Source organism: Protopterus annectens, chromosome 5.part0, assembly GCF_019279795.1.
Source record: "Protopterus annectens isolate FY-2018-M chromosome 5.part0, PAN1.0, whole genome shotgun sequence".
NCBI lineage: Eukaryota > Metazoa > Chordata > Ceratodontiformes > Protopteridae > Protopterus > Protopterus annectens.
The window spans coordinates 1797167158-1797180048 of record NC_056735.1 but is presented as its reverse complement, the minus strand read 5'-3'; the positions used below and the strand labels follow the sequence as shown (position 1 = coordinate 1797180048).

At 40.4% G+C, this 12891-nt stretch overlaps 1 protein-coding gene across 1 annotated transcript in view; it reads left to right on the top strand.

Moving 5' to 3' along the window:
- The window catches only part of MICU2 (mitochondrial calcium uptake 2), a 1974490-nt gene that overhangs the window by 1372400 nt on the left and 589199 nt on the right, over nt 1–12891 (top strand). Inside the window, exon 8 of the mRNA XM_044071592.1 lies at nt 3664–3726. Coding sequence (XP_043927527.1) covers nt 3664–3726 — 63 coding nt within the window. The remainder of the gene's footprint in view (nt 1–3663; nt 3727–12891) is intronic.

The following is a 12891-nucleotide window of genomic DNA, read 5'->3' as shown; positions in this document are numbered from 1 at the left end:
GACTTCCCTCTGCCTACACCAAGCACTTATCTTTTGGCAGCACCCATAGGGGGAAAATTAGCACTTTTTGCTCAAAATTGGCAGTTAATAACCCAGGACAAGTGGGTACTAAAACATCGTTTCACAGGGATACAGATTCCATTTCCACACTCTGCCAATGACAAATGGTTGGCCAGATCTGCCATAAAAACAATGGGCAGAGGCACAGAAACAGGTTACGTCCCTCATGGATATGGGGGCCTTTCAGACAGTACCAGAACATGAAAAAGGACAAGGTTTTTACTCAAGACTGTTCTTGGTACCCAGAAAGGACAAGGCCTGGCGGCTAATACTGGATTTATTGATTTTGAACACATACATGTGCATTCCAAAATTCAAAATGCTCACTTTGCAACAGCTTCTGCCCATTCTAGGCAAGAATGCTTGGCTGGTGACTTTAGACCTAAAAGAGGCATACCTGCATGTCCCAGTAAGACGGTCGTGCAAAAGATACCTCAGATTCAAGGCTGGCTTAATGCATTACCAATTTTCTGCACTGCTCTTTGGCTTATCTACTGCGCCCAGTACACAATACATGAAAAGAAATCACAACTGGTACCCTCTCAAAAGATAAAATTGCTGGGTGCAAGCTTGAATACAACTGCCCAGATTGCTTACCTCATGCCAGACAAACTAAGGCAACTGACTACTTACTTCAAACTGATGGCAACAAAAACCCAGTCTTCTGCAAGACAAATTCTGCAGGCTCTGGGCTAAATGGCATCCTGCATCCTACTAATTCCATATGCAAGACTGCATATGAGGAAACTTTAATGGGACCTAAAAGTTTATGGAGTCAGCATTCACACAGTCTGGAAACAATGATTCCTCTCATTCCTTGCCTGCAACAGGAGTTTCTATGGTGGGCAAAGGCCTGTCACCAAAACATGGGACGGACCTTCACTCTACTCCCTGCCAGCCAAACATTAACAACAGACGCATCAGATTATGCCTGGGGGGGCCAACATGGCAGGAAGATGCATTCAGGATATATGGGCACCTTGTCAAATGCATCTACATATCAACCAGAAAGAGATGCTAGTTGTTCAAAATGCCCTAACAGCCTTCAAGGACTTACTTCATCCAGGACAACTACTGATAAAGACGGACAACACCACAGTCATGTGATATAAACAAGCAAGGGGGCACACACTCATAACCCCTTTGCAGATTAGCCATGGCACTGTGGGACACAGCTTTGACCTACCAAATTCATCTTCAAGCTCAATTCCTGCCAGGAAACCAAAACACTCTGGCAGACGATTTAAGCAGAGACCTTATGGATCCTCACGAGTGGAAACTAAATCCACAAGTCTTCAGCATGATAACAGAGAAATCGGAGAGCCCAGACATAGATCTATTTGCCTCTCCTCAAAATTATCAACTGAAAAGATTCTGCACAAGGACTTATCACAAACAAGCATGGAAAGTGGAGCCCTATCCTTCAGTTGGAAAAACCTATCAGTTTACGCCTTTCCTCCTCTGCCTCTTCTACCGAAGGTCCTCCTAAAAGTCAGACAAGAGAAGCCAAACATGATATTAATTGCCCCGGACTGGCCCTGCCAATACTGGTACCCAATCCTAAGGAACTTGTCTCAATACCCAGCTTGGACCTTGCCTCCAAAATCACAACTACTGTCCCAGCAAAGCAGTCAGATCCTGCACAATCAACTACAGACTCTGAACCTGACAGCATGGTTAATCCTGTAATTATACAAATGACACCTCTCAGTAAGGCTGTGATGGATGTTATTTTGGAAGCCAGAAGGCCTAGTACTAGAAAATCTTATGCTGACAAATGGAAGAAATTCTGTGCTTGGAATCAAGCACAAGGAACGGATACAGCAGAACCACATATTCCTCAGATAATACAATACTTAACTGAGATACTTGACAAAGGCCCATCTTTCTCATCAATCAAAATCCATGCCTCTGCCATTTTGGCTCATTACAATAAAGAGCCACCAATCTTTTCTCATCCTTTACTAAAGTAGTATCTTAGAGGAGCCAAATATTTAAGGCCTCCTAGAAGTTCACCATTACCTGCATGGGACCTCAGTTATGTGTTGGAAAAGCTCACCCTGCCTCCATTTGAACCAGCTGCTACCGCGGATATAAAGTTCTTATTATGGAAGACAGCTCTGCTACTAGCAATTACTTCAGCAAGAAGAGCTTCAGAGCTACAGGCCCTCATGGCTGTAGAGCCTTTTATCATATTTTACCCAGACAGGGTGTCTCTGAGGACAAATCTTACTTTTATGCCTAAGGTCATTTCCAGTGTGGCTCTTAACCAAACAATTCATCTGCCAACTTTTTATCCAAATCCGAAGAACAAAGGGGAGAGAATTCTGCATTCCTTGGACGTACACAGACCACTAAGATTCTACTTGAGCAGGACTAAAGCTCTAAGAAAAACTGAGCAATTACTAGTGTCATATGCTGCAGGATCAGAAGGAAAGGCTATTTCAAAGCAGACAATTTCAAAGTGAATAAGCCATTGCATCCATTTCTGCTACCTACACCGTGGCAAACCTGTGCCCAAGGCATTAGGTCTCACTCCACCAGGGCTGCAGCTACTTCAGCAGCCTTTCTCAGAGGAGTACCAACAAAGGACATTCTAGAGGCTGCTACTTGGAGTTCTGTTCACACCTTTACAAAGCATGACCATTTGCCTCTCTACTCTTAAGTCCAGGGCAGGCTTTGCCACTGCAGTGCTGCGGGGCCTTATAGCCTCACCTAATGCTGTTTAGCTCCAGACTCCCAACCATAGCTATGGGATTCTACCCAAATGTAATGACTACAACAGTGAATACACTCAAACATCTACATTTATGGTAAGTGTACACAACTGTACTTCTTTTTTGTTTTTTCTTAGTTTGTGGTGTTTTGATTGAATTGGTGTCTCTTGCTGCTCCCACTCAACAAAACATAAAAAATATAAATGCTTCCTACTGATTATTTATTTTCATCCAGTCATGTGAATTTAGTTTCATTTTCAGTTGTTTGCTTATGCTTCTGATAGCAGTGTCATGTTCTAATCAACAGCAAAATGTGTGTTGCTTTTTGCTATTAGCATTGCTTGTTAAAGCAGTGTCATTTCTTTAGGATCATGGTACCATGTGTTGCTTCTGTATGTTACAGTTCATTTATTTGCCAAGAATCCTGACAATGTATTTTTTATTAGCAGTAAAGTGATACATTTTGCTTCCTTGTAATGAAAGGTGCTTGTGGAAGAAATTGAAATTTTAAATTTGTAGCAAAATATGTTTTATTAAACTTTAAATGCTGGCCATTGCGTCACCATAATTATTTTGATCACACATCTTTAATCCCTCATAGTCGTACAGTTTTTTCACAGCACAACATTTGGCATTGACGAATTCTTGTGTCTATACATTATTATACCTTAATAGAGGAATTGTTTTATGTATTACTGATTCTACAAGACTGATTGTTTTGTCTTTGCTGACCTGGTTTTAACACTTACTGTAGCTTTTTTCCACTGTAAAAGATCAAGTAGCCCAGATTGGTTCCATATTGACACCATTCTTTATTGCTTGCCTTATGCATGCTGTTTTTGTTTAAGACATAATGTACTTCCATATATTATCTTGTCTTTTTCAGTTAAAGAACATCATTGGAAAGAAGGACAAACTGGGGTTGCTTAATGATGAAGCAGCATTAGTGGTAAGTAGAGCATATTATGAAAAAAATAAAGTTTTTGCAAAAGCAGTGTAGAGAATGTTCCTTGCAAAGAGCTGCAACAAAATTTAAGTTATAGACACTTCAAAAAGTTGTGTATCCCATTTTTTTTTTAATTTCTCCAAATCTTTTGGGTTTCTAATAACACGATGGGAATGGACCCCATTCCTAAGTCAAATTACAATTAAAGTTCATGAAATTAGTATTGTTTCACTCTGATGTCAGCCATAAGTGGTCTTCACAGCACCCACAGTGTACCCAGTAGTGACTCCTGTAATTTGTAGGTATTGGTAGCATATCTAAACATTTTAGACGTTTTTTTCTTTTTTAATAAGATTTGTTGCACTTACTACTATTGGAACTATTTGGGCATCTTTCTTCCACATTGCTCTCATTTCTGCTTGCAAATACTGATGTTTTATAACTTTGTCTCCCTGCGCAGGACACTGACTCCAGAGATGAATAAAACAAGGTTTTCTACTTGTCTCTCTTCCTGATGGCTAAACAGGGAGGGCCATAGAGACCCACCCTATACCATTCAGAACTCAATACTTACCTTCAAAATCCCCAAATTCAAAATGTTGACATTGGAGATCTTGCTAGTTTTGAATCTCAGAGATTCTTATTTCCATTCACAAGGACAAGCACTTTCCAGGGTTCGAGCTAAGGGGTTTCCCATTACCAGATTACCTCATTGCCATTTGGACTGGCTACTCCATTTAGGGTATTTATAAAGTGTCAGGTCACCAGTAATAGCTTATTGCAGAAGAAAAGAAATTCACATCCACCCTTATCTGGATAAATACCTCATTCATGTATAGTTAGAGGAGGAGTAAGTGGACGGGGCTCTCTATTTCACAATGGACTGTTTCCAAATTCTTGGGTTTTCATTCATTACTCACAAGTCAAAATCGACACTTATTTCCAAAAGAATTCAGTTCTTTCCTGGACTCCATGTAGAATGTCCCAGGGCAGTTGGGTACATGGTTTCCAGTGCCGTAATGGTACTCCTAGTAAAGTTACTCATGAAAATTCCAGTAGTACCCAGGATCCATTTGTAGACGACTCATAAGTCTCTGGAATACATAATCCCTATCATGCCTATCATATCTTAAGATTTGATGCCATGGTCTCTTTGAGGTCTCCTTCTCTCAGGCATCCCACAATCGGTCTCCAGCAGCAGCTACTTTTAGAAATACTTGGCAATATATTCTCAAGGCCTATGGGATACAGTCCAAGGAAAGAAGCACATAAATATGAAAGAGATAATGACCTTTGTGCAGGCAGTGAAGGCCCTCAACTTATATGGAATAAACGTGTCCTGCAGGTGAGGAGACATAATACTATGGTTTTGGGGTGTAGCAAAGGAACTTGGTCATATTCCTTGTGTAAGCTGGTCATGACTGACTAGAGATAGGAATGCAATCCCAGATGATTCTAAAGGCAGTCTGCCCCCCCTACATCTGAATTCTTTGGCAGACACACACAAGTGGATGTTACTTCTTAAGCTGGTATATAGGTAAGGTGCTTTAGAGATAGATACATTTTTGGCTCAGCGCAACATACTGCTGAATAACTTCTATGCAAGAGCACCATACAAAGATCCTTAAGCAATAGATGACCTTATCTTTTAAAGAGCAGATAGGTCTTTTCCTTTATGCAATTTTGACCCAATACCCTACTCCACAAGGTAATCCAGAAAGTAAGGGCCAAGGGTCCAGAGATGCTAGTGCTCTGCTAGGACCTTCTTATCCCAGGGAGCACTGGTTCCCCCCCCCCCCGGCCAGTGAAAAAGTCCAGGGGGAATTATACTCTGGCTCTACAGCTGGAGAGAGACTGCTAGAACAATTGGGCCCTGATGCACTTAAACCCGGAGACCTTGTCCTTCGGTCACCAGATTACTGAGGCCATAGTTAACTTACTTAGAGGCTAGGAAGTCTCCCACTATGAAATCCTATTCTGTAAGTGGAAGATGTGTTCCCTCTGGTGCCATAAAAGGAATCAGGATCCCATCACATCACTGGTGCCCCTTATCCTTGCAGTATATAAGTGAGATATTTTAATTCAGGGATGACCTTTGTTTCTGTTAAGGTGCGTTTTTCAATTATATCCACTTGCTTTCCCTTGTACCTGCCACTAGCATGCATCTACGTGTTCAGCACTTCCTAAAAGGGGTGCTGCATTGAAGACCACCCATAAAAGACTGGCTTCTAAATGAGATTTAAATTGTCCTAAAAAAATAAATAAACTGGCACAGTTACCCTTAGAGCCTGCAACTGCTGTTCTTCCAGATTTCTAACTTTAAAAACTGACTTGTTAATTTTCACCTTACAAGAAAAATATCTGACTTCAGACTCTGATGTGCCAAAAACATTTTTAATTCTTCACAAGGATGGTATCGGTTTAAGAAAAACCTCTCCTTTTTGCCAAAGTTTGTTGTGGAATTTACTCTTGAGCAAAGTAATCATTTACTTGTCTTATTTTTCAACTACATTGCATTCCCTGCATGAACACAGGCAACTGAGAAATTATTTACAGAGAAATGAGAATACTAGAAGTTCCAGTCAGTCATTCAAGTCCTTCACAATGGGAAGGAGGGTGGAGTGGTATCCAATCAATTTCTAAATATGTGAATATTTGTATCATGTTTTGATGTTCTTCATCAGAAATGTTGCAGCAGTCCTGACTAACTGGGTTTTCAGTCACAGAATACTTCTTGAGCTCAGCACCTTACTCCTTCCAGGCTTGACATACAGCCCACCACGCTGGGACATCAGGACTTGTGTATAAAACCAGCATCTGTTCACACCATATTAGATCTTTGTTGCTACTGCTGTCCACAGCATATGTATTACAATGTTGGCATGCTTTGTCTGGTATGGTTTGGCCTGCTCAGGACAGGTAAGTACCCACTGGGGAACCAGCTCATCTTATCTGATTATTATAGTTTACTGTTTTACTTCTGTTTAGAGTACATTTTCTGTGTAGTCAGTCTGACTTTGGACATGTTAGTGTATGTCCAGGCCTTAGAAGGGTGTATGATCTTGTGATAAGCAGTCTCTCCAAAAAGACTTCCACATTGTCATTTTTTTTCTGTTTAGGCTCAGAATGTGGTGTTGAGGACTGTAGGGTCTTAACAGAGGTTACCTTGAAAATGTTAATTAATAGGCAGTCTACCATACAGACCTACATGCACAGGAAGATTTTTAAGGCCTTTACACATCTGCATAGCATTCTGTGGTTTATCAGCCTGTGATGCCCCCATTTAAAATATTTTTAAGGAGAAGGCAGAAAGTGATGTGGATGGTGAGACTTCTGTATCCGATGTTCCTTTTAAGCTCAAGGATGTAGATTTGTTAGGGTGGTTTTGTAGCTACCAGTCTGTACATCTGACTTTCCTAAGGCATCTAACAAAGACCCTCTGGAGGGTCATCATGCTGAAATCCATGGCTCAGCATCTGGATTAGATGTCCTATCACAGGCATCCGTTGCCAAAGCCTTTTATTTCTTAAAGGGAGGGGGGTCTTACTGTCCTCATTAAGAAAGATGTTGCTGGCCTTGAAATTGGTGCTTGGCAATCCCAACCTGAGGCCCAGACTTTGAAGGTTGATGTCCAGTCCGAAAGGTGAAATGCAAATCACCAGGCTTATCATTGTATCCCCAGACCTCAGGTGGATTCTTTTCCCTAATCCTGCCTCAGGTTGTTACTAAGCAGTGTATCACTTTTGCTCAGGAGCTTTTGCCATTCTTAAAAAGATTGCTGCCAGGTGCAGATCCCTCTGTGTCTGGAGCTTTTCTTGTAAAAGGAAGAAGAAGAAAAAGCACTCTTCAGAAAGTATAGAGAGAAGGGGCGTGGCCAAGGATGAACACAGGATAGCAGCAGATTTCTTCAGCTCCACCAATTTCACAGCACTGACAGGAAATAATTACTTTAAAAATTAATTTATGAAGTAATTTTCTTTCTAAATACGTTTGGAATATCTATTTCTTAAATAATATCTAAAAAAGAAAGAGAATTTTAATAATATTCCTGTCAGAAAACACCTTGGAAATTTTTCTGTCAGCTCCTCTGTTTGAAATGAGTTCCAGTAAGACAAATTCTCAAGATTCCAGCATCAAGAAAGAACTTCAGTCTCTGATATCTACAATCCAGCAACTTACTGCCAAAATGGATAAACTGGATACTAAAATTGATACCTTCATAGAAAAACTACAAAACAAATAGATTTGTTACATATAGACTTGCAACAACAGAAGACTCAGATTACAGGCATAGAAGAGACTGTAAATGACATGGAGAATAGAATCCAAGAAGAAGAAATCAACATTGAGTTTTGCTGAAACAGAACACACATCTACAAACTAAACTTGATGACCTGGAAAATAGATCTAGGCGCAATAACATTAGGATTTTTGGACTGCCAGAAAATATTGAAGGTAACAATATTACTTCTTTTTTAAATACATGGCTCCCTAAAACTTTAGACTTGCCAGAAGCATTTTCTTTTGGTATCGAAAGAGCCCATAGATCCATATCTAATTCTAACTCTAACAAAAAGTATCCTAGATCAGTTATAGTTAGATTTCTATCATCTTTGATAAAGAGATGGTACTTAAATCTGCTTGGGCTAAAGCACCTGTTAAAATTAATGAGGCAACTGTGCGTTTTGACAATGACTATTCTTTCTTGGTAATAACTAAAAGAAAAGTTTTTCTGCCATTAATAAGAGAGCTTAAGAAAGCACAGTTTAAAACCTACCTTCTGTTTCCTGCCAAACTAAAAATCTTTCTTCCTGATGGCCCCAGAATTTTTGAAGACTTAGACTCTGCATTGCTGTTTATCAAAAAAAATAAGATTTTGGATAAAATAGAGGAAATGGAATGGGCTAGTCCTTCATTAAAGAGGTTGGCAACAGAAGCTTCATGGAAGACTTCAGAGAAGAAAAAAAGACTAAAAAACAAATGACTTGTTCTATGTTTTTTCTCTCTTTTTTTCTCTCTCTCTTTTTTCTTCACTATTAATCTTCTTAAATACAGTTACTACATTTTCAGAAAGCCACAAATATTCTGAAAAAGATTTAATCAAAGTTATTTTCTGTGTATAAAGAACTGTTTTTGTTTCATAAATAGTCAAAATATCTGAGGAACTAATAACAAGCTATCAATCAATCTGTTTCTCTTTGTGACAAAGAGACTCAAGGTTAGTAATGTGATACATTTTTTTCTTTTGTTTTAAATAATGACATTCTTTTTAGATTATGCATTCAGTAAGGGGTGGGGGAGGGCAGGGAGAGAAGTGTAATGAAAATATGATAAGTGGAATAATAACTTATTAATTCCTTGTAAAAAAGTATATGTGCTGTTTAAATACTGTTGCTAATTATTTTCCCATGATTCTATTGCTTATACTTGTTTACAAATAATCTGTCATGCTTTAATTACTAATAATTAGAACTAAATAGTAGTAAATAATGTTTCATATCTATCTTTATTAATATAAACAGCAAGTAATATTCCACTGTAGATACTTTTTATAGCTTTCTTTTTTATTTTTCTATTTCTTCTCTTACTCTCTTTTATTTTCTACTCTCTTTTTTTTTCTTTTCTCTCTCTCTCTTTTTCTTTTATATAAGTACATTTACATGCTTTTGATATTACTGATACAGGCAAATAATAAGATTTGTATAAAAAATTGAATAGGGGCATAAAAAATTAGTTGTATTATTTATTAATAACTGTGGGCTTAGTTTCACTGTCATGGAGGCTGTAATAACTTGTAAAGTACTTCGCGAAGGTTTTGCTCTGTTTAGTCTCATTTATATTGCTAAATGAATGTCAGTCACTTGCATTTATCAAAATTCCCGCCAGAATGTTAAGGGAGACAATTTGGGATGTGGGTTACCTCGTGAATAGTGTCCTCGAGTTGTTTTAAAAGCTTCAACACTCAGAATTCACGCAGAGAAGCTGAATACAGTCAATTTGAACTTTGACCCCTGAATTCACACTGACACATCGCAGATTCAAGAAGAACACTCTACCAGGAAGTAGAACTGCTGCAAATGCGACTCTGCGATGGAAAATGAACTCTATAACATTTAAATGTGAGTTATTTTTTATAATTACTTACTTATTCATGTTATAATTTATAAAATATGAAAGTTATAATGATTTTAAATGATTCAGTATCCCATAGTAAGCAAATGTGATATTTTAGAAGGCATTGAAAGTAAAACATATATACATATGTCTTTGAAAGTTTACTGGACTGTAACATATCAATGTATATAAATACTTATTATTTAAACATATGCAATGCTACAATTCATTTGACTTATCTAACTGACGAGCATAAATATCATTATGATTTTATCTTAAAAGAAGTTGTCATGTGACATATTTTAAAGCAGCAGTTCAGATATATAAAATACAGATGGCTTTCTTCACAATAATGCAAGTATATCTGGGAATTTGCATAGCTATGCAGTATGATTTGTAACCATTTTTATGAACATAAATATTTTATTTTACTGGCAATAATAAGTATGAGAAAAAAGCTTTGGTGCAAGTAATTTAAAGTCTTTTAGAAGCTGTTAACTGCATTTCTATGACAGAAAATAGGTACATCTTAATATATGTAATGTCTGAACCATAATAGCCTAAGTTATTGACTTTAAATGAACATCAGAACTTATTTTTGCAAACTTTAAATAAATTAATATGTAGATATGCCCTTTTTTTTTTTTTCTCTTTCTCTCTCTCTGTCTCTCGCTTCTTTTATTTATCTCTCTCTTCTTGGTTCCTAATATCAAGTTTATTTGAATGTTATTTGATTATAAATGTATTATATTAAATAGATGTACATAGCAGTATGAATTGTTTTTAAAAGTTTCTGTTTGTTTATATGATGCTGATTTATCTAATGTTTAGCTTTGTCTTACTAGATAATCTAATTGAAAGATGTTAACTTTAGATGTTAAGTTGTCAATCTCGCCTTCATTCTTGCTTGATGGGTTCGGAGCTGATCCTCGGCTCCGACTCGGCACTTGCTAAGCTCGAGAGTCACTTTTACCAGCTCGAGGCAGCCCCATATCCCATGATGCAAGGCGGTAAGTACCCAGATCTCGTTTGCCGCTTCGCTGATGAGGTCCTCCTTTTACCAGCTCCTGGTAAGTGATTTAGATATTACTGTTTTAGCCCCCTTTTCAACTTAAAACTTTATTTTTAACGTTTATAGTTAATTTAAGTCCCTTTCTGACTAGAAAATCCCTCACTCCTTTATTTTTTTAGTCAGGCCTTCTCCCCTCCCATCCCCCCCCTTGTTAGGGTGTGTGTGTGTATTAGAAGTCAGTTATCTGACTATTGGGATAACTATTTCTTGGGACTGTGTTGTGTGTGTGTTGTTACAACTATGTCCAAGGAAAGGGTCTCAGGCTTTAAGAAGTGTGACTCGTGCTGTCAGAAGATGTCTATGACAGACGGTCACACTTCTTGCTTATACTGCCTGGGACCTCTCCACCTGCAGGACTCCTGTGCAATATGTCATTCTTTTAGCCAGAGAGTCCTGCAGGAGAGGAGAAATAAATTGATTTTGAGGGGCCTTCTTAAACCGGAGGGCTCTCCAGCTAAGTCGGCCCCGACTAAGACTTCCATGTCTTCCAAGGCCCAGGCTTCTGTCTCTAAGCCTGCGGCCTCGGTTCCGACTCTTTCAGAGTCGAGATCGGCTCCGGCTGGAGCCGATCCTAGTTTGTACAAACCCTCGGCACCGATGGCTATCGGTGCAGATACTGGTTCGGTCACATCGGTGTCGGCTCCGGCTGGCTCCGACCACCATGTGGCTCAGCTTCGACACCGTTACTTTTGTGTCTGTATCGGCTCTGGCCGGAGCCGATACATCGAGACCTTCTGTCGGTGCCGAAAAGTTGTCGGCTCCGACAGCATCCATGGTTTTGTCTGCTCCGATGGTTCCTTCGAGGAAGAGGTCCAGGTCCCCTTCCTTGGAGCCGATACTTTCGGCTCCGGCCTCTCCTCTCCTCTCGGAACGGAGCCATCGGAGCCGATCATCCAGGTCATCCAGGCTTTCTGACCATGATTTAGAGAGGGTGGTCAGTAGATTATTAAAATCACAGGCACTGGCCCAGATGCTACATAGTCCGTCTCAACAGACGACTATTAGTCCACACCCCCTTGCAGTTCCTCCTTCGACTCTACCTCAGAGTTTGGAGCTGGAGTCTTCGGGAATGGTTTCTGCTATGGCTGAGGGACAGATACCCCCCCCTTCTGCTCCCTCAGCCTCTACTCTTATCTCCTCTTCGAGACCTTCCTTAGAGGGATTCGGTGGTCGGGCTTCCCTGGTCTCCTCCGAGGGGGTGAGTGGCATCGGACCATTGTCCGACCCCACTCTTCCTCTTGGAGCCTCGGCCTTGGTGAGCTCGGCTCCGACATCGGCCTCAGAGCCTTCCCTTTCGGTGGGCGCTGGAGTTCCTGGTTCTTCGGAACAGGTTCTCTCGGACCTCCCTGGGAGGGGAGCCTTCGAGGTGAAGAAGTGTGTGCTAGCCACTGGACTCAGCCAGCAGTCTGTTCCCTTAGCTCCTCCCTCTACGGTGCCTGTCGATATCTCTGCCATCTCTCTTGCTCCCGGATCCAGAGATCCTCCGCCTCAGGTTTCCCCACTGGGAAGAACCCCCTCTTCCGAGGATTCTCCTGATCAGTCAGGGGATCCTCCGCGCAAGAGGACCTGTAAGAGGAAACATGTAGACTCCCCCGAGTCTATCACTTCAGATACCGACTTAGATGAGTCGGAGGGATCCCCAAGATCCCCCTCTGAGGATGTCTCCTTTTCAGACATCCTAGAACTCCTTAAACAGAGGGGAAACTGGCCCTCCAATAATCCCTCTGAGGATGAGTCGGTATACCTGGAGGCGTTTGGATCTCGGCCCTCCACCTCCTGGGTGTCTCCGCCTTTCAACCCCCTTATGCAGGTTATCACTCGAAAGGCTTGGGCTGCTCCTGACTCTGTAGAGCCAGTTCCTAGGAGGCCTTCTAAATTTATTACTGCCCCTTCGGACAAGCAATTTCTCACGAAAGGTGTCCCTGCTGATGCCATGGTGGTGGCGGCTGCCACTAAGAAGGAACTTGCAGATCCTTCCGTAC